Below are 24,036 nucleotides of genomic sequence, written 5' to 3'. Positions count from 1 at the left end.
ACTTTATGCATGGTTTCCCTTCTGTAAAACCATGCTGACTATCTAAGCAGTAAAACACAACGGATTATGCAGCACTATAAATAATGCAGAACTTGAACGTTAATTGAAGCATAAGGCAAAGCAGAGTCATGGCCTGAACTTTCAATTGCTGCTTGCAAAAGTAATTCTAATTGACCTCAGTGGGACTATGCATGTAAGTTCAAATTAATCCTGTGAGTAAACATTGTAAGGTTAGGTCCTTATCACTCCAGGATCTGAAATAGCTTGCTGTAAATTCGAACTACATTTTTAAAGTATTATTGTTGATGAAAATGAATTAAAAGACTGAAAAGGAACCTAAAATCTTCCTTCAAAAATGTTTGTAGTCTGGATAATACAATCTGGCAAAATGTACACCGTTGCTCTTTTTTTCACAGATAGTCAAAATATATATTTTTTCTTTATTTTGTTATGAAGCTGCTCTTCATCTTTCCTCCCTTTTCCTTCTTTCTTTCCTCTTTTGGTGTTTAAGCCTCACCCTTTGACCGAGATATAGACGAATGGTTTTTTCTTTAACATTCTCCCTTCCTTGTCTGACTCTATTATGGAGAAACAAAATTGGAAGAATTAAGCATCTCCTAGTTATGCTTTCCAATAGAAAATTAAAGTATTGCAAACAGATTACTAGGCCACAGGAGGCACATTGTGAGATGTATGATGACAGCAGGGCTTTGAAATTCAAATGTAGCTCTTTTTCTTTGAAATGCTGCCATGGGTGTTGCTCTCTCAGCACTGCCCTGAAGCCAAAACAGCTGCTTTAGTTTCCTTTTACAGTTTACTAATAATTCAGTTGGAAGAACAGGGGCTCAATTTTATCACTTAGTAACAAGTGAACAAAAGAGTACACTGTACTTAGGAGTCTCCAGACCAGCTTTTGATAATTCAGAATGTTACAGAATCACAGGATTCATAAGAACTGCATTTTCTGTGATTATGCTGCTTCTCTTTCTTAGATGCCCTGACAGATTCAGTGTACTGGAGCATCCAGTAAACTTTTACTTAAATATTTAAAGTGGATAAGACTTCAGTCTTGCTTAGTAGTGGGTGACCTTTTACACAAGGCTAAGCTACCAAATTATCTTTTTCCTGTCTTGGGTAATTTCATTAAAGTCTCCTAATTTTTACTGAGTTCTCTTCCATCGGACTTTGGCATACTGATTCCTCCTGGCGAGTCAGCCAATATATGCTGCCCTAATATTTGGGAAGTGGATGCCCTAATATTTGGTGGCACCATGCAACTGCTTCTGAAAACATCATATTTCTTCATGTTCTACTGCTATCCTGCCAGGATGCAAGACGCATCACTGCTTCCTGGAAGATGTACTTGTTTGTCAGCATGTCCTATGGCATTGACAAGGAAGCAACACAGGGCAAAAGGGAATCTCATTATTAGTTGCAGAAGATGTTAGCAGTCAGGAGGGCTGTAAACAGTTTATCAGTTAAGTGACTCAATCACCAATTCAGGGTTGCTTTTCTTATCCATATACAGAGAAACAGCTGCTTCACTGCCTTGGGCGTTCCTTTTCTTTGACACCTACTTAGCACAAGCTGTTTTCCAGACAGTTGCTGACACATCCAGTCAGTTTTGTTACTGCTTTTTAGGGTTAAGCCTTGATGGCTAAAACATATTCTAAGCTCTAAACCTGCAAAAGTGCTCTGTACACCTCAGTGCCTAACCTTTTAGGGCACCTTTTCAATTCTTAGACAAAGAACTGGCACCAAATGAGATAGCACACGTGACTGCCAAAGCAACACAATGATAGAAATTTTACCCCAACAATATCCCTGTCAAAGGAATATGGCATAGCTTGGTTGTTATGATCCCATCCCTGCAGCTATACCATTAGCAGAACACCAGAGGGGATAACCAGGTGTGCACTCACAAATTCTAATGCTCTCAAGCACGTCAAAGGCATATTTTCTCTTTCCATCTTTATGAACTCCAGCATTTTTACCATCTCATTTATAATTTAGTATTAACCTTCAGGCTAAAACTACTCAAATATATAGTCTTCAGTTACATTAGAAAAAGCTGACATTCCTCATATTCCCTTATTCATCCTCCTATAAGATAATTAAAAATCTTACTTGCTATGGGAACGCCATTTGTTAACCAGCTTATACTAGGCTTTGGGTTGCCATTGGCTCTGCAAATCAACGTCCCGTCCTCTCCAGGAGACAAGACCAAGTTTCTGGGCGCTGTTATCCAGTATGGGGCAGCTGGAGTTAGGAAGAGAAACACAGCAATCATTTTCCAAACTGATATATAGAAAACCATATGGTACAGTCACTGTAACAATAAAATAATTCAAAAAAGCATATATAGCTCTAGATATACACTCACATTGTTAATTTTTTTACATATGTGATACTCAAAAATTATCTGGTAAAATTGCACTTTGGTTAAACAGAGCTATTGACCACCCACTGCGCTGAAAAAGGGGGTAGCTGTTTACTTCAAAATTCTGAGACAAGTAAGGAGATTCTCTCTTTGCTTAAGAGTGTTACCTGTCTTCAGTCTAATTTGCTTTTCCTAAAGAAAGCAAAACTTATTTGACTATGGCATTCACAGCAGATAGAGTGGGGTTTTGATTAAATTCAGAGATATCCATGGTTACAGTATTTAGGCTGATAGAACTGGAGTTAGGTTAGATTATGCAAATTGATTTAATGTCAAGAGTGAAACTTAGAAATGGCAGAATCGTTGGCCTCTGAATTCAATGGGCGACTGTAGTAGGGCCAGACCTTTAGCTAAGAAAGCTGAAAAACACACAGGTATCAAAATGGATGAACGAAAGGTTGTCATCTGTGTCATCACCTTTTGTACAATAATCCACCACAAATAGCATATGTTATCAAATGTTGCAATTACATTTCAGATTTTAGATTGATGGATAGATGCAAAAAGAAAATGAAATCTCTACTCTTAGAATTTGACCGTAAAAACAACTTGGACTACAAAAAGATTACATTAATAAAAATAGATATTTAGCATGCAAAATGAACACTACAGCTGATTACTTAAAAGACTAATTAGCTATCATCCCAAATATTTTCTTTTATGATGTTCAAAGCACATAACCCACAGGTCCTATTTAGACCAACATATTGTATTTTAGAACTAGTAAGATATCATCATTGGATACAAGTGGTAAAAACCATAAAGGAGGTGGAATGACAGAAATGTAAATTAGGAGAGAAAAAGGAATTAAAATATAGCAACATGAGACAAATAGACAAATGAGAAAAATACAGTAGAGAAAGAATTAGGGCTATATTAACGGAGAGTAGAAAAGATCAAGAAAATAAAGAGAAGCTGCGGAAGAAAGATGGGGAGAGAGATAAAAAAGAAGGGAAAGAAGAACTAATGACAGGTAATCTAAGGATCTAAAGTAAATGTAGCACAGGTACAAGCTAAGAAATTATTTTACAGTTATTACAACACAGTTTCAACTTAGTCTCTTGCTTGATAAGATAAATTAAAATAGGGATGTGTTAGAGAGAGATGTCCCTCCGATGGAAAAATTAGTTGGTTTAATGATCACTTCCTCACATTTTTTTTTTACCACTATCATTCACTCTTGCAGCCATAGATTATCCTAGAAAGCTTTTCAAAAAGAATAAATTCATTCTTGCATTTTGGATGCTGATACTATTAAATTAGGGATTATTTTATTATTACCTTTAACAGTTACTGAAATGACATGGTGAGTAGAACCTAATATATTTCTTGCTATACATTTGTAGTTTCCAGAATCAGCTTCAGAAACATCTATGATCTTGAGAGTTTTCTTAAAGTTTTCAAAAAATGTTCTGTTGGCTGGCAGTTCCCCACCCTCTTTAATCCAGCGGATTACTGGTGTGGGTCTGGAGAAGCAAAAACATAGACTGTATTTAGGGACCAGGAATAAAGGAAGACTAGGAGTTCAGTCGATTCAGTTTTTTCAACAGATATTTTAAAAATAATTATATTAAGAGTCTTCACCTAGATTCTGGGGCATGTCCAGCAAATCTGCAAAATATGCCAGCATTTGTTTCTAGGAAATGACAAGCTTCACTAACACTGTCAATGGCCATCTGTTTGTAGGCCCAGTAATTATGGAATACATTTGTCTGCTGACTATCTAGAATCCCTGATGGATAACAAAAGAATACAAATATAATTCAAATCTTATTGCACTTATACAATTTCCTGTGGTCAGCTGATGCTCCCAGCACCTTAAAGGTAGCTTCCAAATAATGACAAGTTTACAATTGTCCTTCACATGAGCAATACCCTAATGCTCCATGATTGTCATAAATGTTACAGCAGAGCTGTAAGACAGAAAAATTTCCTATGAGAATTACAGAAAAAATGTCAGTTCTGGCTCAGGTATAGTTACCTGGCACTGCAGTGTGTCTAAATCTTGGCGAAGCTCTGCATTGTCCACAGAAGGTGAGCTATCCAAACTCATGTAGATACACTTTTAAAATTATAACAAATTGCAAGTTGTTGTTTACTGATTAAAATGTCCCCTTTCAAATACCAGGATTCAAGGCAAATACTCCCATATAAGTCTAATATCACATATTTTATAGAAGAGACACTTAGGAAAGCTGAATTTAAATCATGGTATCAACAACCAGGAATAGTTGCTTTAAACAAATGGAAGAGCTGAATCTGGTCCCTTGTGGACAACTATGATGTGAGCTTCCCGCACTGAAACATCTAAAAAAGAAAATTATATAAAGGCTGAAGACACAAAGCTACATATATTGTTTAATGTTCCAATTTTTTCCCTTTTTTATTCAGTCATTTTACTGGAGCTTGGGTCACTGAATACTGCAGGGCTGGCAAAAAGAACAAAAGTAAACCTGTGCATGAAGATTACCAGAGCCAATTCTATTTGAATATAATTTGAGGGCCTAATGGTGGTAAATTTAAGAGAATAAAAACAGTGGCTTGATTCAGGCATTCTATTAGCGCATGATGACAAAGTCCTCAGTACAATTCTGCAGATGTGTGTCCAAGGTAACCCCATGATGTTTCTTGCTTATGTCCTGAAAAGGAACACTAGCACAACCTGAATCCTATGTATAGTGGCTTGGGGATCTGAGAAAGCAGAGGCCATAATATTTATGTTCTCAGTTTTAAAACCCTCTGAGGCCCACAAAAATGGCTGACTTCCTTAAATCCACTCTACTTTACATGTCTTGTTTCTGAGGCTGTAATACGGTAAGTTTAAAACCCCTAGGCTTATAAAGTGGTAACTTTAAAAGTGTCTCTGAACTGTTTCTCTCCGGCTTTTTATTTTTAATTAAAGAAACACTGGCTAAAAAGTAACTCACAATCCTGCTGCAATGCACTCCAACAAAAGCACATTTCCTCTCAGTTCCACTTTGTTACTTGTGCTACCTGTTGGTGTTAGAAGGATCGGTTGCCTCTCTGTAACTGGTTTGGCTGGAACAAGAAAAAATTAAAATAATGAATTTCTGAATTGTATTTTAATACTGATCAAATGCATACACCCATTCTCACATTTTGGACAGAAATTTTGCTGCACACTGGTCATTTAATTAAAAATCACCTTGTTACACAATGACATAGTTCAATAAATTAGGTTTTTCACAGACATACATGCACAATAGAATCATATCTCAACATGGGAAATGCTATAATTTTGAACACATAAATGAAAAACCTTATTATTAAAGAGGGGAGCATTTGATATATTTTTACACAGGCAGCTATGCAGCCTGATGGGTGCACACAGGGCCCTAATCCTAAGCAGCTCCTATTCACTTCAGCAGAACTATTTCAAAGTGTGAGGGACAACTGATTTGAGTCATCCTGCAAGACTGAAAGTCACCCAAAGTTATGGGGTTTCCATCAAAATATAAATAAAGCAAAGTTATTGTATTCAGGAATATAAACCAAAGTGCTAAAAGGTGCACTCCACTTTGCACTATGCTTTATTCATTGTTTTCTAGACCAAGAAGGATGTCTCTTGTGAAGTTTAGTCATGTCTTCTCCTCTTGCTATATAGTTTAAACTATTCTCCAATTTGATAACTATGAACCATTTTTCACAAGAAATAACCAATCAACAGACAGCCAGAAATGATACTCTGTTGGCTTCTGAAGTCTACTATATTTCATGTGCCTTCATGAAAATCAGAACAACAGACTGTGTTCTGTAAATACTCTAATGTTCAATAGCAATTTTATAACATACAATTAACCTGCTGTAAAGTGTAGTAGTCTAAATCATTACAATAAATTATTGCACCTTCTAAAAAATGTGGGCAGAAGCAAACACTTTTCTCTCTTGTTTACTTAGGATATAGGATTTATTCATAGATTATCATAAATAGAACTCTTAAAACAATTTGCGTGCAGTATCTCCCGTGACTTCCTTAAAACCTAATACATGAGCGATTCCCTTTAAAATGAGGGACAAAAAAAGCAGTCTAGAGTGAAGAACACAGTCAGTAGTCACAGGCAATAAGAATGTGTCCAGTTTCTGCTCTACAAAGGGTCACTGACTCACTCTGCAGGATTTTAAAAATTCAGGAGAATTAGCTCTGGTATTTCTAAGCTGTGAGCCAAATGAATTGTTTCCTCTGCACTAACTGCAGTTTCTATATTAAACTGCATTCAGGTAATTATTTCTTGTTTATTCTTGAAAGAAATCTTTCTTTTCTTGCAGAGAATTACAAAAATTCTATGCCTTTGCTATATTTTAGATTTCAGTAAGTTAAGGATTAGTATCTGCAAAGCGTAATTTGACAAGAAAAAAAGACAATACACTGCATTAGTTCTATTTCATTATCTATCTCATACAATATCAACTGGGGGGCATCTAAAACTTCAACCCATATGAAATCAGTCTTGCTCCAGAGTCAGCCTTACTAAACACATGTATACCTGTTGAGGAGGATTTCAGTCACAATATGCAAAAAAAGATAATTCTACTTGGATTAATGTAAAGATCAACTCAAATAAACAAACAAAACTCATTTTCCCTCTACCAAGTTAACTTTGCAGATAGTGTTAAAATGTTTAGATTTTAATTCATTGTAGTTTTACACTCATGAAACACATTAAAAATGAATGGTACATTCAAGAAATTATTAAATGTGAAATGCATTTGTTAAATACTTAACTGTTATTACTTATGATGTAGCATGTGACATAGAATAGTCCTAGTGATAATGAGTATATCCAATTATCAGTTAAATTGTAGGAAAAATGTAAATAAGTAACACATTACAGAAGCAATTAAATAGACATTCTGTAAAATCTGCCCCAGTGTGAAAGGACTGATTTATTGTAAAAGTTGGTATTTTTTTTATGAGCTATGTTACAGTAACAGTAAAACATTAAATATTTTAAAGTATCACACTGTGCAGTCCCTTTCTAAAGCAAATATTATCACCAGTACTAATAGACACCTTTATTAGAAACTGGAAAGGGAGCAAAGGTTAAGTAGCCATGGAGGTGAAGTTAGTTAACTAAATGCTACTGCAAAATAGGGAGTATCAGTGGGGACCAGTGTAACTCACCACCATAAATATCAGTGTCACTCAAATTAGCAGCTATAGTGTCATTCAATGAATCCACTGAAATAAACAGAATACCATGAAGAATGCATAAAAGAGGGATAAATCAAAGTACTGGGAATCAAAAGGTGATGACAGGGCCATGGTGAGTTAATCAAATGATCGATTAATTTGTTTCAATAGTTATGATAATAATAAATCGGTATTCTTGTACATGAAAACCATTTCAAAACTGTTACTTTTTACACTGTAAATTTTCATTAACTCAAATCTTACAAAATATTTTTTCAAAAGAAAAAAGCCTAATAAAGGGAAAAAATCAACAGCATTTAAAACAAATTATATATGAAGAAAATTGGAGATTATATTCCAAGTTTTATAGAATAATTTAATTTATTACTCAGAATTAAAATAACAAAATTCCCTAGTGTAAAACTATTTAACTGTTGGTAAATAACTAAGACAAATTCTGGATAAATACAATATTAGGATGTGATTAGGTAATGCAATACCTACCTGAAAGAACCTTTACAGAAATCGGTTGCTTCTGCTGTATAGTTTGTGTATGATTAAATCTTGCATAGCAGATATAGTCCTCACGGGTGTCTTCTGGTTGTACATTAGAAAAATAAAGATCTCCATTTAAACCTTGGGAAACTCTTTCACTTTGAGGCAGTCTTTGGAAAGCTAAGCAAAATAAGAACACGTTTATTTCAACTATAATATACATGCTATTGTTATGATCTGCAGACTCCACATTGCTTCCATTATGCTTTCTGTAGCAGCTTATCTCTTTGCAACTTTCCCGCAGTCTTTTGGACATTTACTCTAGAGCACCTTGTACTCGCTTTCCTCCTCAGTGCGTTAATCTAAAACGTGCACTGAGATCTCCAGCTGCTTTTGCATTCGCGCTCTCGGGCCGCATTACGCTTGCTTTTTCTTCGCTACATAACGGGAAATTCTTTGAATTTTAACTTAGAGGGAAACTCTGCCATCTGTGTTAAGTCTTGGGAAGCACTGATGAACTGCTTAGAAAAACTGAGAAAAGTATAGTAAGTCTACATAAAAGAAAAAAAATCTTACCATTATCCATCCAAAATATTATAGGTGGCGGTAAGCCAACAGGAGGTCTGCAGTGTAGTACTAGAGAATCACCTTCTCGAACTTGATTTGGTTCTAGCTTTTCTTTAGTCCACAAAGGGGATCCTACAGAAAGCAATTTTAACACGTATGCAAACTATGGATTGATGTAAATTCCAGAATTTAAGGAAGAACTGCACACAAAATTCCAGAAATATAGAATAACCATATACATCAAAAATTTAGCTCCTATAATATTTATTAAAGATTTAATTTATGTTCTTTTTTATGTTTTCCTGGGAGGAAAGCAAGTTTTCTTTAAAAGATTTTTTACAACAGTGATTTACTGAAGGTATAATCAATTTACTCAAATTATTTTTGTTAATCACTGAAGATTCTACAACAGTATCTTGCAAAGTTTGAAGTTTGGTAATGCAAAAAAATTAATGATGCATACAATTAAAAAAAAAGTTAGACCTTCATTAAGTAGTTTATAACTGATTTAATGAAACTTGTGAGAACAATACAATTTAAGCTGAGAAGCTTGAAAAACTAATCTGAAATAAAAATGACAGAAATAGCAATAGAAACAGTTCATCATTAATTAAAGAGAGCAAAAATTACTCATTTTTAGTAATCAAAGATATACATTAAAGATTTACAATTTTCTTTTCTAATCGTAATGTTTCATAAACTGTCCAATTTTAAATATGTCATCCAGATGTATTGAAAAAATCAGGGTATTTAATAATCTAAGAAATTTTGAAGAGAACATGCAATATATTATTAAATGCATTAAATATAATACTTCCTAAGAAGATCGCTTTGATGATTAAAAAGATGTCTTTTTTTAAGAAAGGAAAAAAGAGATTAATTCAAGCAAAATGTCCCTAAGAAAATAAGCAAACATAAGTTTTTCACATTTTATGAATATTAGAGTTTCACTTACTGGATGACCTTATAACAATATTGTTGGAAATGGCTGCTCCTCGTTCATTCCTTGCTGTACACTGGTATACTCCTTCATATGCTTCTGCCTTTCCACCATTCATAATATTTATGACAAGGGTTCCTGAATTTGGTTTCATTGTTACCTGTGCATCTTTATCTATATCAAAATGAGTTCCATTGCGTGTCCACGAGAAGCTACAATAACACAGGCAAAAATAAAAATCGTTTCCTCAATAGCTTATTGCAGATCATATGGAGAGAATCAAGAAAAAAGTCATTGTTAGTAACACATTGTATTTTATATAGAACATTTGTTCTCAAACTAAATCAATACAAAGAAAGTAATAGAGCACTTCTTTAATATAACAAATCTGGCAATACTTTAAAATAAAAGGTTTGGCAGAACTTGGCTATTTCAAAGTCAATATTTTTATTTTAAAAATTAGATTAAAAAATTCAAAATCATATACTGAAAAAAACTGCCTTCCTTTCTACTAAAGATGATACAGTAACATCTGCTAGAACTGATACTGCTAAAGCTTCATTAGCATTTCAACTGTAAAACCTACTGTTGAAAGGGCTTATAAACCTACCTTTAAAAATTTGCTCTGGGATGAAATGTGTCCCAGCAGGAGACCATGTCTCTTAATAGATTTGGCCATTTTAAAGTTACTGCAGTGAATTAAAGAATGCGTGGTGAGTTTGATTTTTTTTTCACTACCGCAACTCAAACAACTGATTCACTTAATGAAATGTTCTAGTCTGATAGTCCATAACTAATCTGGTAAATTTATACTGGTGTTACTTAGAGTAAGAGATGTTTTATAAAGGAGCCACTAGAAATGAAGACTATTAAAACTCTTTTAATGAGTTTGAATGAGTTTTAATGAGTTTCTTTTACAATAGAATTGTAAAAAGTAGAGGTTCACAGTGTGCAACTTCTACTACTGTAAATACTAATTCTTGTCTTATACTGTACTTTCGGCCTTTAACAAAGTAACGTAGAGTTAGAGCAATGCCTGTGAAGTGTTGAGCACTGTTTTCCACTCTGTGAATGGCAGATTTTGTACTTGTTACAAGTCAGGTTCAAACCCTTAAATACAAACATGAGCACTACATCTGACTACTGGTTAGAGCGTTACCTAAAAGTATAAATATATGCAGTACTGGAAAAGTTCAAATTTTAAGGGACTTAAATTGCACCCTGACCTTCTGCAGTACGAAGGCAGGACTGGACACAGTTAGTACGCTGCAGTGCGGGAGAGTGGACCCCATCAGGAGCACACAGCGACAGTGCTTTGGGGAGGACTAGAGCCCTTCAAGCTCCAATTGTGAACCTATTCTTTAGGAATCTGCAGGTGAAGTTGCAGACTGTGGGGTTTCTGTAATCCTCAGCTACCAATGACACTGAAGGATGTGGGGAAACAGTATAGCTTCAAATGAGAGGTGAAAAATGGGGTACTAAGCCCTGACCTTGAGATATCTGAAAGTGAGAATCTTTGCTGTTCAACCTATACGTAGCAGCTCATCCGTAAACCTTTATGTGAACTCTCTGCAATACAAAAGTCACCCTGCTTTAACAAACGATTCACACTTATTCTGGCTGAGAAAGTTCAGGTTCATAGCTTTGCAGCTGTTCAAATTCCAATATTCATTTGCAGGATGAGCTTAAAAACTAATAGACCAGGTTACTTACTTAAATAAGTCAGTTGGATGTGATAACTTTAAAAACAGGCAAAACTAAGTACAAGCTATTTTCCTCCTTAGAAAACTCTGCACTTAAATCCTGCCTCTGTAGCAGGGAAACAAGGTGACAAACAGATTTGATGAGAACGGTGAGGCTCTAGAGCAGGGAGCCCTGGCACACGACTAAGGTATTCGAGTCTGAGGAATAGTGTTCACAGTCACTTATGCAAATCCACCCCAAAAAGGAGTTCAGAGGAAGCATCTGCAGAAACAGTACAGTGGTCCCAAAGCACAAAGTAATCACCCAGGTCAGCATCCAGATCCTTGAGAATAGCATTATGCCTGTTAAATTAAAATGCCGATAAACACAGTAGTATTATTGCACTCCTACTATTAAAAGAACTTTAAAAATGGTGAGGGCCTCATAGAAAATCTCCATCTTCAGTATTCTGCTGCCCAGCATGATAATGACCATGACCTCAAGGCAAAGAGAAGGAATAACGTAGAAAAAAAACCTGTTTAGTCATGAGTAGAGGTACATTTAACGAGCTGCACAAACAATTATAGGCTAATCTTGCTAATAAGTTGTAGCTTACTGGAACATGTTACTGAAAACACAGAGATGCACATTTCTGTCTTAAAATCTCTGAAATCAGAAGCAGCTACTAGCAACAACAGAATGCACCACTCCTACTGCTTTTTCCAATGCAAGTACCCAGCAAAAATATTTGGGAACTCCTCATCTCATGGTACTGGAAACAGGGCCTTGTAATGGAAGACAGTCAGGAACCTGTTGTATACACAGGGTTACCACTTCTGCTAAAAACAGAACTTTTTTAAAGCTGTAAAATACGCCTGATAAATCAAGGCTACTGATCATTTATACTGACAAACATTTCTTAATTTCTTACAAAATATTTATTTGTTTTAAGATGAACCTCAAAGAATTGAATGAGTTAGAAAACATGAAATATACTACGAGAAAAAATGGTTAATGTCCTGAATTTGAGTTTATTAAGATAATCTGAATTTATTCACTGTGCATACTTATTAGACATCATGCCAAAGACTGGAATGTGATCCAATTCATAGTATGGTATACTTTATAGTACTTTCCATGGGCAGTTACCTATTATTAGTCTATTAATCTAGTATTATTATGTCTTTGGAGCTTTGAGGAGAAAAAAATACTAGTTATTTGACGTCTACAGAAATGAGGCTATGGGTTGAGAAATACTCAAATTTATATCACTTTCTAATAGCTGTTTAAATTACAGAGGATGGGTGCATGCATGTTTATGCGTGTGAAAGTACACATATATGCACAAACTTGTTAGTTTACAAAAGTTAAATTATTTTCTTCTCCTTTTCCTATGCTTTTAGGCCAACAAAAGTAAAATAAATACTACTAACCTTGGCGGTGGCTTTCCTTTTGCTTCACACTGTATTACAATATTCTCTCGAGGGTCAACAATGTAATCTTTTGGAGATTGCTGAGTTATCGTTGGAGGCTGAGACACTTCATTGTGGATTATAAGAAACAGAGAGGAATTTAATATTTTCAAAGCATCAGCAACAGTTTTGTAAGTCGGAAAGCAGAACTGCAATTGGCAATAAGATCAGTAACAAAGACTGGAATTAAAGTATCCTTTTTAGTTTGGCTGAAAACCTCTACTCTTGTAAATCAGTGTAGTTCTACTACCTTAGAAACTGAGTTATGCCAATTTACAGCAGATTAAGATCTGGATGACAAAGTTTAATGAATACCATTTGCTATACATTAGATTTCAAACATGAAGTCAAAGGACACTTCAATTCTGAGTCCAATATATATTTCTGAATAAACAGCCATGAAACCTATTTCCACACAAAAAAGATGTTTTATAACATACAGAAATAACAAAAAACACAACATTTATTATTTCTAATCATTGGATGAATTTCTATATTCTCTATGGGTGTAAAATTCTTATAAATTTATTGTGTTCAACAGATTGAACTAATCTACAAAAGCAAGCTTCTAGGAGCTACTTTTCAGGAGTAAAAACTGTGTTTGAATAGCCAAGAGATAGGAAGAACAAAGTAAAAAAAAAATAGTAATTAGAAGTTTCCAAATAGAGTAATCATGTGAGAAAGGTCTAGTACTGATTCTCCTAAAACAAAACAAAACAAAACAGTCAATTTTGTGAATTGATGCAGGAGAAGCATCCTAGAATGAGCAGCATAAAATGAAATCTATTTGCCTGACAAAGCAGCTGGTACTTACCTGAAGTAATTTATCCTTTATTACCACTATCTATAGACTTTTTTTGGCTAGATAAAATCCTGTTTATGATATTAAGATAGTGATAAACGTGTCTTCCTCAATATTATTAATCTGTTTATAGTTTAGTGTCAACTAAAGGAACCAGTTACTAGCATCCCTGCGAACATCCCTGTGCAAAGGCCGTAAATCTCTCTGGCAATACGCTCTGCTACTGCTCTGGGGTTTGTTTTAGCCACTTGAGCAAAATATTTAAATTAGAGATTGCTCTGTTCTCATGTTGCATCCTTTTATTCTAGCCAGTAAAAACTGTAAAACTAGGATTTTTATTTTAAGCATTATTAAATATTAAGTAAGGAGTCTTTGTTACATAGAAAGAGGCAACGGTCTGTAAAGCACTGCCCACACGAAGCAGCCAGAAAAAAAATTCAGATCATGGAATCATAATGTTATATAATAGCGAAGTAGAAAAGAACAGGCCACGCAGAGCTAGAGTTTGCTCTTCTTCCTCACTGCAGAGGGGAAAGTGATTAGAAGTGGGAGGGAATATTTTACAGAATAATGAATTTTTTTGTATTATTTTAGAGAGGCACTCTAGAGCTAAGTCTTTTCCCTCTCAGAGGTAGTTCTCAGAACCAATGAACGTCACATGCTTACTTGGGAAAAGTAAGGAATATGATATGAGCACTGTACAACGTACAACATTCTGCCTGATGCACATCAAAGACAGGCAGTCTTCACTCCTGAACTGTGCACTGCACTGCACTGCAAGCATTAAATTTACTATGATGCTAGAGCTGAGTTAAGAGAACCCATAAAAGATTAGGCAGACTTAATTAACTGAACACACTCTTTTTCACAGGAAATAAAAGTATCACCTCCAACTTAGATACGTAAATTAATTAAACAAACATCTTTACTCCTGAAAGTAGTAGTAAAACTTTGCTCATGCTGATATTGAATACAAATTTTAATGTTTAGACAGCATACGATTGAAAACCATAGACAATTCATTCATTTAAATAGCACAATGATTTATGTACAGTAGTATTTTCTGCATGCACAAAACATTTAGCCACAGCAAACCAAATTATAAACAAAATGCCAGAATTTGGCTTGTAAATTTAATTCGCAACACAATCGGTATTAATTTTCAGCAGCACACAGTCTGATTTTTGTGGACAGGAACTTACATTCTTCTAGAAGTTTTGCTTTTATTCCCCCATCAGATCAGCAGGTGAATGGACAAACAGAGATTAAAGAGAAACATTTGTTAGTAAAAAGAAAATTAGCGTTTTTGAGAAGGAAGATAAGATAATCTCTGACAAGTACATTGGTCACCATTAAAAAGAAAATATTTACCACTGTAACCCATGCAGTGATTCCTGAAATGCCAACAATTTCCATTGTGTCAGAAATACTACAGTTATTGCAAATTTCATGGTATGAGAAACTTCTCTGAAATATTGACTTTTTAAGGGCAACCATGGTATGTGACTTTGCCCCACAAGGACGAAAAGCACTGATACTGAGGAGACAGGAAATTAGAATTAATGGAGTGCATTGCCCTCATGCTGCAGCCAAAATCAATCTACCCAAAAGACCATATGGAAGAACAAAGGGAATGCTTCAGGCTTAAATTACTCTTACAGAGACAAAATCATCTAATTCCATTCAACAGACATGCAATTAATTTTGGTTTGAAAAATAACTGAAAAGAACAATTAATCTTGGTTGTCACATCTTTATTGCTTACTTTAAATATTTTGCATACATCGCTCCTCATCAATAACATTTTAGAGCACGTCAAACTGCTTTTGGTCAGCTATACTTCTGGTTCTATATGGAACAGCATAAGAACTGCTAACTTGGATGAAACCAAAGATTCAACTTATTCAGGATGTTCTTATTACGAGGTCCCTGGGGTGGGTGTGTAGGGCAGACCTACAGAAAATACAACCCTGTCCTTCCCTTGTGCTGCTCTCTCAGTAGCCACTCCAACCATTATTTAGGAAAATAATAATTAATTATAGATATAATTTTGGTTAATATGATCCTTGGCTACACATTCATGTATCTAACTAGAACTAACACAGCTATTGATGTCATGTAGCGGGGAACACGTTAACTGAGAGTTAACGAGACATATAAAAGGGGTATTCATTCTCATCTGTTGATGCATTGCTGGTTGATCTAGCTCTAAGTGTTGCTCTGTGCACAAGCTACCACATATATACATTATATACATTCCTAAACTATAAGAAGAGTTTAAAATCTTATTTATAGGCTGCAAAGTATTTAGGGAGAAAAATTAAGCTTAGAAAATAAGATATTTGTTCATTGCACTTTTAAAGCCATCTATAAGCCGCAGCCTACTGTTTTAAAGACATTCTCAGCACTACAAGTCTGATGTCATTTAGATATATTGATCTTGCTACAGAAATAGAGGTCAACGGTCTGAAAAGCCTGGGAAAATGTACAGGGAAAAAAAACTCCATCAAAGCGGTTGCAAGTTACGTTGATTATTAAAGAAAAACATGCATTTATGGTAGAAAGGTACCAAAAATACGGGGGCAAAGAAAGCCATGCAGATTAGAATCATAGGTGTATTTACTGATGCATTAATCCATCAACTTAACCGCAAACCTTATGTTATCTTCTCTGAAAATTAGTTTTACAAACGAAGAGTCAATGTGAGGTGGAACATGGCTCACTGAATTCTGAAAATGTGATCATGCTTATCTTAAAATGAAAAGAAAAACTGAAGCATGAATAAATTCATAAAAATAGCTATTAGAGTCAGATACAATGACAAATTACAGTATCTAAAGTGGTATTTCCATTGAATTTCAGTCTCTAAATACAATATCCCATAAGCTATCTAACTTCACCTGCCTAAAGTGCCTAACTCTAAATTTTCGCCACATGAACAGAGCCAAATCTATCCCAGTCTTGAGAGGGATGAGCCATTCAACAGCTAACTTGCTGTTGTGCCTGATTTTGCTACGGAAACTGGTCATTCTTTTGTGAAGCAGGAATATTCTGAGTATGCTTGACACTCACCAACGCTAACAGGTTCCCTAAAAAATGCAGCAGCTACTATTTCTTCCTTTTCAACATGGAATGCTACCTTCAGGACTCTGGTTCCCCACCAACGCAATCCTGAGTAAAACACCACAATTTCCCATTGTGAGATTTTCTCCCCGTATAGGTGTTTCCTTGCTCATTAATCCTAGAGTTCCCTGCTCAGCACACTCACCTTTATCCTAAAGTTAGATATTTCACTCTTTCCAGCCATTTAGGAAACCTAAATACTTAACTCAGTATTCTGAGTCAAAAAGTAAGACGCTTCCAATGTCTCTATTTTGGGTATTTGAATCTTTTACTGGATGCCACTTCAGCCTCTAGAAACCCTCTTATAGGAAGATAAGAGTGACTGACTGTTTTACAGCAACTAGGAATACTCCTGGTACTTTCAGCAAATTGCCTATATGACCTTACTGCCACAACTAATTAGCTTTTCTGCCCTTCTTCATTTTGATCAACTAAAGTGTTCAATAAAGGCATACAAAAGTGTGACGTATTTCTCAGAATCCTCTGTTAACCTTTTTCAGCTGAATAATATTTTGTATGTACAGTTTTTGAAAATCTTCAATAAATTCATGTAAGTATTCATAATCACAGTGTCCTGACCAAAGTGAGCAAACACATTCCACCTTTAGTTCCATGTTGGAGTTATTTTCGTCTTCCTGTACACAAATTAACCTTCCGTTACCCTGCACTTATTTAACAAGTTAATACTTACAGTCTAGAGGTACATCCAATGCAGAAATCATTTGGCACAGAAAGAGAAGCAAGGAAGCTTTGCTTGCAGATGTGCTCTTCTTTTTCATCATGTTTTTAGGTTGCATTAAGTAACTCACACTGGAAGAATGAACTCCAACTTCATTGGACTAGTGGCTTGGAATAGTTATGGAAATATAGACTAGAAACCTGGTAAATAAAAATACGAAAACAACAATATGGAGACTATGGAGACTCAGACAATGACATATTAGTAATGTTATGAAAACCAGTACTCTATGCGTTATAGCCAAGGGTAAAAGCAGAGAATAACAATTACACAGTGTGCTCTAATGAAATACAAGCGGAGATTCAAAAGTTCTTAGGATACCTAGATCATCGTACTTCTGTTAATTCTTAAGGAAGTTAGTGAATAACACCTATAACCTTGCTGAAGGTTAGGCAGGCTTATGGTTACACCCAAAAATGCATAACATTGACATCTGTTGTCATGTCTAGCCCTGAAAATCAAAACCTAATTAACTGACATCACACTGCCAAAATCTCTTTTCTCCTTTCCTGGGTCAAGAGGTGGCAGAAATCAAATTCAAGGGAAATCTGTCCTTTGAAATGTTCTAGATTTTCCCTCTCAAGCAAGTGTGAGAGACCACAGCAAATCAAGGTAGAAGAATGATTCTGACACCCTCCTTATTTTTACTGCATTTAGGACCAACAAGAATGCTGAAGGATTAAAAACTAGCTGCCTATGAGCATCATTACTGGTGACCTACAGAGAGTTCCAAGAATGAAACTTCAAAAATCTAAGGCAGAACTCTCTACTTCTTACGCAACGCAGCCTCAGTAACTGGACAACAGCTAAGAAACCACTTTCCAGATGCTAGACTGATCAGGAGGTTCACAGTGATCAGGATTAATTTACCTTGAAGAGAGTATTTCCCAAGCCATGCATACGAATGCAAAACACAATACTATAAAGTCCACAAGGCATAAAAGTTGCAAAGAAGCAGCTGACTTAGGCTAAATAAAGAAGATTACTTGTATTTCCTACGGTTACTTAAGTCAATCTATGCCAAGAATTTGCCTTAATACCCAGGTTACAAAAGAAACGATGTCTCCTAACCGCTTCTGTAAATGGGAGTTTCTCTTTGTACACTTTTCTAATCAGAGACTGGAATTGGAAAACAGCTCTGAGGTGTGAAGCTCAATCTCTAGACCTAGCCAACCATGAGTATTAAATCCTATCGCAGTGATTTGAGAGTATTTTAAAATTAAATTGCATTCCCTTTGGATAAGTATAAATGGATACACAAGCAGTGGTGAATCAGGCACGTACATGTGCAATTAAAAAGACCGTGAAAATAATACCCTTGAGAAAACACCTCACATTGTCTACCTCTGCTGTTGCAGATTCCTATTTAGTCTATTGCTCTGATGTCTGGCTATAATATGGGAATTTAAGAGGCAATGGGAATTATGCAGCTGAGCTGGCACATTGACTTTGTCATTCTTCATAGAGGCAAATGTTTTGTGATAGAACATATTTAACTCAAAATAATTGTAGCTTCGTCAGCACAACTGGATGCTCTTGTTGAACATATTCAAGATTAAATCCGACATAATTTAGTATGAATACAACAGCTGCTGACTAGCACTAAACACTGTTGTGACATAATATCATCAGCTCAAAATAAGGCCAAGCATCTAAATGCAGATCAATGTATAAGCTTCAGTTTCAGAACTTAAAATATTACACAACATACTGCTTTTTCCTACAGATAATTTATCTAACATCTCATAACTCCAGCCACTTTGTCCTACTTTTTCCATATGAAAACAAATACATTTGGACAGATCATTCAGGAGTCTAGTCACTGATTTTTAGAAAACTCTACTTACCTACGTACCTCTTACTTACATAATAAAATATCACTCCCTCTGTCTCCTACGCTTCTTGCTGTAGTGTTAATTAGTGACTAAAAACACAGAGGTCAAAGGTCAAAGCTATCGTGTAACAAATGAATCAAGGTAAATACGAATGTATAAGCAAAGTATAATAATATTTCATCACAAAACATAATATCAAATCTCAAAGGGAGGGCTTTCTGTGTATTGGAAATGGATTAGAACCAAGTGAGAGACATCTACCTTATATTTTCTTCTTTTCTCTTTAAGGATATGTTTACATGTCATGGACTGTAAGAGTGAAAGCACCAGTGAGCTACCAGTGAGTAGGACATTTGGTAGTGTCACAGCACAGGGTTTGCTGCCAGTGATCTCTTTACTGTGATTTACGCCTGGACACTTTTGGTCAGAAAAAAAGAACAGAATGACAAAGAAAGATACTTTGACAACACTAAAGGAGCCAGGAAAAACAGCATGCACATAGAAGGTACCAGTTGGGAGGCAGAATCATAGTGCTTTTTACACTGCAGATCAAATGGGCCAGGTACCTTCTCCTGGCCTTCAGAGTAAATGACACAGCATGCCTTGCATCGATACAGATTCTCTTCCCTTCTGAAACAAGGAAGCCTCACCCATGCTACCTACACACTGGCAACAGCCGCCAAATGTGCTGTCCTCTGAATCCCCATGCCCAGGCATTGTCTGGGAGAATTATGGTTTGCCCAGGTTGAAACTTGTCAGGGAGAGTGTCAACAGTATATATGATAATGGAATGTACATAGAATGCATATATTCTTCTATACTGTATTAGTAATTAGTATTACTAATCACTAATCAGTGTACTAATAACAATACACTCTTGATGGACATCTCAAAGTTTAATCAGCTACAGCTCCAGCTGACAGAGGAAACATACTTTTCCTGTGACTACAACATGGGCAGAACATCCTCATATCATCTTCAGCATAAGCACACTGCAGCCTTGATTTCCTCCACATGCAGCTGCAATGTTTCTCCAAGAGGATATCAAGAAGTGTAAGGAAGTGTATTTACCATTATTTAGAGTAACACAAAGCAGCAGAATGTATCTTTTTAACACAATCTTGTTCCATGGAGCTTTGATGTAACCAACTGATTATGTCCTTCTGCTTGATTAGATTATTCTAAAATATCAAGGTCTGTATGAATGTGAATTGAAATCAAAGTCAATGTTAGAAATGTGAAAGGGTTATAAGAAAAAACAATTAGAATACTTCCTGCATATTACCAAAAAAAGCGTTCTATTCTGTGTAGTCTTGATTACATTAATGCGAAACAACTTAGACACTACATATGAGAGGAAAATTAATAGTGAGCACAAAATTTTTCCTGTGCTTCATTTGTCTCATACATTTACTTTTTCTCTAAAGCTAAAGGCATATATTATTAGAATATAGGAACAATAAACATTTTTCAAGTGAATCTGTTTTGAGGCTCTATAGAAACCATGAAGAAAAGCATTTTAAAATAAGGTAAACGGATAATAATCATAATATGGATAACAATAAAAAAGAGAGTGTGTGTTGATAACGCACACATTTTATCTGTAATACTTTTAACAGAAAAAAACACAAAGTGCTTGCTTTTGAAAATAACTAGAGTTCCCTTACCACTTAATGATAGATCTTTGTAGAGTTTATGTATTTGATGTAACTATGTTAACTATGCAAGTATCAATAATTTCATTAGAAACTTTTTTTGAATAAACATTTTCTAATTTAATACTTCTTTTTCAGCTTATCCAGCATTTACAGTAAAAGTCAGGTAACAGTAAAAACTCTGATTAAGAACAACTATTTCGTTTGAAATCTTTCAAATAAAAACAGATAATGTACTCAGCCTCATACTACCTAAGCTGTATGGACAAAATACTAATAGAAGCAATAATGCTATTTAGATATATTTATTTACCTTACCTCAGATACACTTATATACCTTTATTCTACTTATTTTTATGGTGGTAGCATGACTTCACAGACTAAGCACTCATGTAGGAGTCAAGAGACCTGAATCCTATTCAAAACTCTACTCTTGCATAATCACATATTCAATTACTACCCTCAACGTTTTGCTCTCTATCCCTATCTTTTCTTACCTAATAAGAGGTAAATTGTCCAACGTTTGGTCTACTAGTCTACAGTTAGGTGGTCTTAATCTACTTGACACAGGACATACAGCTCTGGGGTGGCAGAATGCAGGGGTACCAAAAAATATATATATATAAAGCTTTGAAAATACAGTAAAGTAGAAATCACAAAGTATTAAATTCTCTCTTCTGATCTGCTGTTTATGAAGTCCATTGCTTTGTTTTTGGCTACATCATACCTGCTATGGGGACATCCACTTAAGGAAGACTGGATCAAGACTATACTATACAGACAGAACTTTTGAGTACACTATGGAGCCCCTGAATACTAATTCAGATACCACAGGGGCTTATTACTGTTAGCTGGTTATCTGTACTTTAACCATTTTCAAGTCTGTTCTCAAGAATGCCGATGTCAGAGCTGTGTGCAGCCTTCTAAACATCGTTCTATACAAAACTGCAGTTCTATATACAGTGTAAAATCACTGGCCTCGTCTTCCTTATTGACTCCTTACACATAGCATTACTCCTTTGGCTCCAGCACTACTTCAGACTTATTGGTCTACTTCTTCCCACGACCCTGACAGAATTTCCTATCGGTACTCTCATCTCCCATTTTCCAAGCATAGCCTGCTAGCTTCCATCTTCCTAGCCAGATGATTTACATTTTTCAATATTTAAAAACAAAAATTTGGCTCACTCAGTCAGCTTGATCTCTCTTTATGACCGTCTTGTCTTCAGGGTTATTGCTGTTTTGCCAATCTTCAGGTTACCAGCTAATTTCAAAGTGTAAAATTACAGCAGTGAAAATGCTACATATCATTGGGCTTTACATTGCTCCTCATGCCAGTGGAAAACCACCTAGACTCTAATGATTCGTTATTGACTATCATATATTAAGATTTGCTAGCTAGTTTGCTACTCTTTCAAGTCTAGTCTGTTATATTATATAGTTCAATTTATGTATTTGTTAATCAGTGTCACATGGTACTAAATCAAATGCTTCTCAAACTCTACTACATCAGCAGTGTCATCTTATCAAACATGTAATTTTATCAAATATTAAAAGATTAAAATCAAGTTCATTTTACAAGCCTTACTTTCCATAAAACTATGTTGTCTGGAATTAATTTCCTTCATGGCCTTTAATTCTCTATCAACTGTGCTCTCAGTCAGCTTTCTCCATATGTTCACTGTGATTTATATCAGCCTATATTTACCCTGCTCAATCTGCTTGTCTGCTCTGATTCTGAGTAGATCATCAGTTCTCTTCCAGTCTTAAGGAATATATCAAAAATGAAAACTAGTGCACTAGAAATCTGCCCCACAAGCTCTTTTAGAATTCACAGGTGGGCCTATCATCCCTAGATCTCCTGATTTAAAAACAGGTATCTCCAATACTTATTATTTAATATTTCTAAATGGTTACTAATGACTAAGAAAGCTCTTCATCCTAACATGATATATCATGCTTTTTCTTCAAATGCATTATCTCACTTGTAATAATTAAAATCAACAGTAAATGAAGAAAATGTTTGTGAAGTAGCACACAAAACTGTGCTATTCCCCTTTGTGTTCTTAAGACTTGGCGCTATAAAATAAATCAAACATTTGTCTACTTATTTCCTCCATGGCAAGGGCCAACACATCTGCCATTAGAACAGAAGCCCTTTCACACATGGGCTATCTACACAGCTCTGGCACAATGGGATCCAACTGCCACTAATGCAACTTCAGTGTAACTACTGAACTAGTATTTAAACAGTTTCATTATGAATCTGTTTATTCTGTATTGCTACTGAACTGCACTTGTACATGGTCATCTGACACTCTCCCAGCTGATACAACTTGCATGGCGTTGAATCCTCTGGCCTAGTAGGACTAATAGGCTCCTACAAGGGCATGAAGGTCCCACCGAAGCACAGTCAGCAAAGGATCAAGTCCTCTAACAGCGTTTTATTAGGGCTAAAGAGGTGTAAATGAAGGTATGCCTGTTTTAGAAATTCTGTAAGTTATATTCCAGTTATCTATACGTTGCATGGGAGACAGGAGGAAACACCTCGGTTCTAGTTTAGAGAAAGGCAGTTATTCAGCTTCATTTTTTTCCACACTGAGCAGACATAGGCAACCTGGATCTTGTCGTGTTGACTTGTTTTTTCATATTTTCTTCTCTCCAACTACATCTCTGTTTTTCTTTTGGGAGTCTTTAGTGTTGTTATTCCTTGAACACCATAAAATCTTATAGCTGCTAGCTGTAGCTCATTGGTAAATTATTATGAGCATCGGATAGAGCTAAAAAAGCAAGGCTATTGGTCCTTAAAAATTCCACACAGCAAAGTGTGTGTGACTGACTGCTCTAGAAGTGCCAATGTCCTTGCCTAGAAGTGCCCAGATGTGCAGGACAAGAAACACTAAGCACAGAGTTCAAATGTCTGATTAAGGGCTGCAGGCAAGCGTGTAAGATCAGTCATGATCTACAAACTCAAATCCTCTTTTGAGAGCTGCCACTCACAGCTGATTTTTAAAAGACTGGAGCAGGGTTGATCTTTGCTTTTACAGTTGTCCTACATACTCCCTGAGGACCGATACTGTATTTGGCACTTCAGGGGATTTAAACAGAGGAGGGCACTTACCTTCTAGATCCT

At 35.6% G+C, this 24,036-nt stretch overlaps 1 protein-coding gene across 31 annotated transcripts in view; it reads right to left on the bottom strand.

The window, feature by feature from the left end:
• NRCAM (neuronal cell adhesion molecule) overlaps positions 1 to 24,036 on the bottom strand; it is a 155,331-nt gene that overhangs the window by 51,248 nt on the left and 80,047 nt on the right. For 13 of the 31 annotated variants that reach the window (XM_068933369.1, XM_068933384.1, XM_068933238.1 and 10 more), the window contains 10 exons: positions 17,366 to 17,553; positions 14,754 to 14,771; positions 12,711 to 12,816; positions 9,610 to 9,806; positions 8,664 to 8,786; positions 8,097 to 8,267; positions 7,584 to 7,640; positions 5,368 to 5,479; positions 3,722 to 3,906; positions 2,128 to 2,259 (listed from right to left, as the gene is read on the bottom strand). In XM_068933369.1, coding sequence (XP_068789470.1) covers positions 2,128 to 2,259; positions 3,722 to 3,906; positions 5,368 to 5,479; positions 7,584 to 7,640; positions 8,097 to 8,267; positions 8,664 to 8,786; positions 9,610 to 9,806; positions 12,711 to 12,816; positions 14,754 to 14,771; positions 17,366 to 17,471 — 1,207 coding nt within the window. In that variant the 5' untranslated portion in view covers positions 17,472 to 17,553. The remainder of the gene's footprint in view (positions 1 to 2,127; positions 2,260 to 3,721; positions 3,907 to 5,367; positions 5,480 to 7,583; positions 7,641 to 8,096; positions 8,268 to 8,663; positions 8,787 to 9,609; positions 9,807 to 12,710; positions 12,817 to 14,753; positions 14,772 to 17,365; positions 17,554 to 24,036) is intronic. The other 18 variants (XM_068933298.1, XM_068933377.1, XM_068933272.1 and 15 more) reach the window with 3 other exon arrangements.

The sequence above is a fragment of the Struthio camelus genome, chromosome 1 (assembly GCF_040807025.1).
Source record: "Struthio camelus isolate bStrCam1 chromosome 1, bStrCam1.hap1, whole genome shotgun sequence".
Taxonomy (NCBI): domain Eukaryota; kingdom Metazoa; phylum Chordata; class Aves; order Struthioniformes; family Struthionidae; genus Struthio; species Struthio camelus.
Note: the sequence above shows the minus strand (reverse complement) of the source record. Positions and strands in the feature narration are given on the sequence as shown.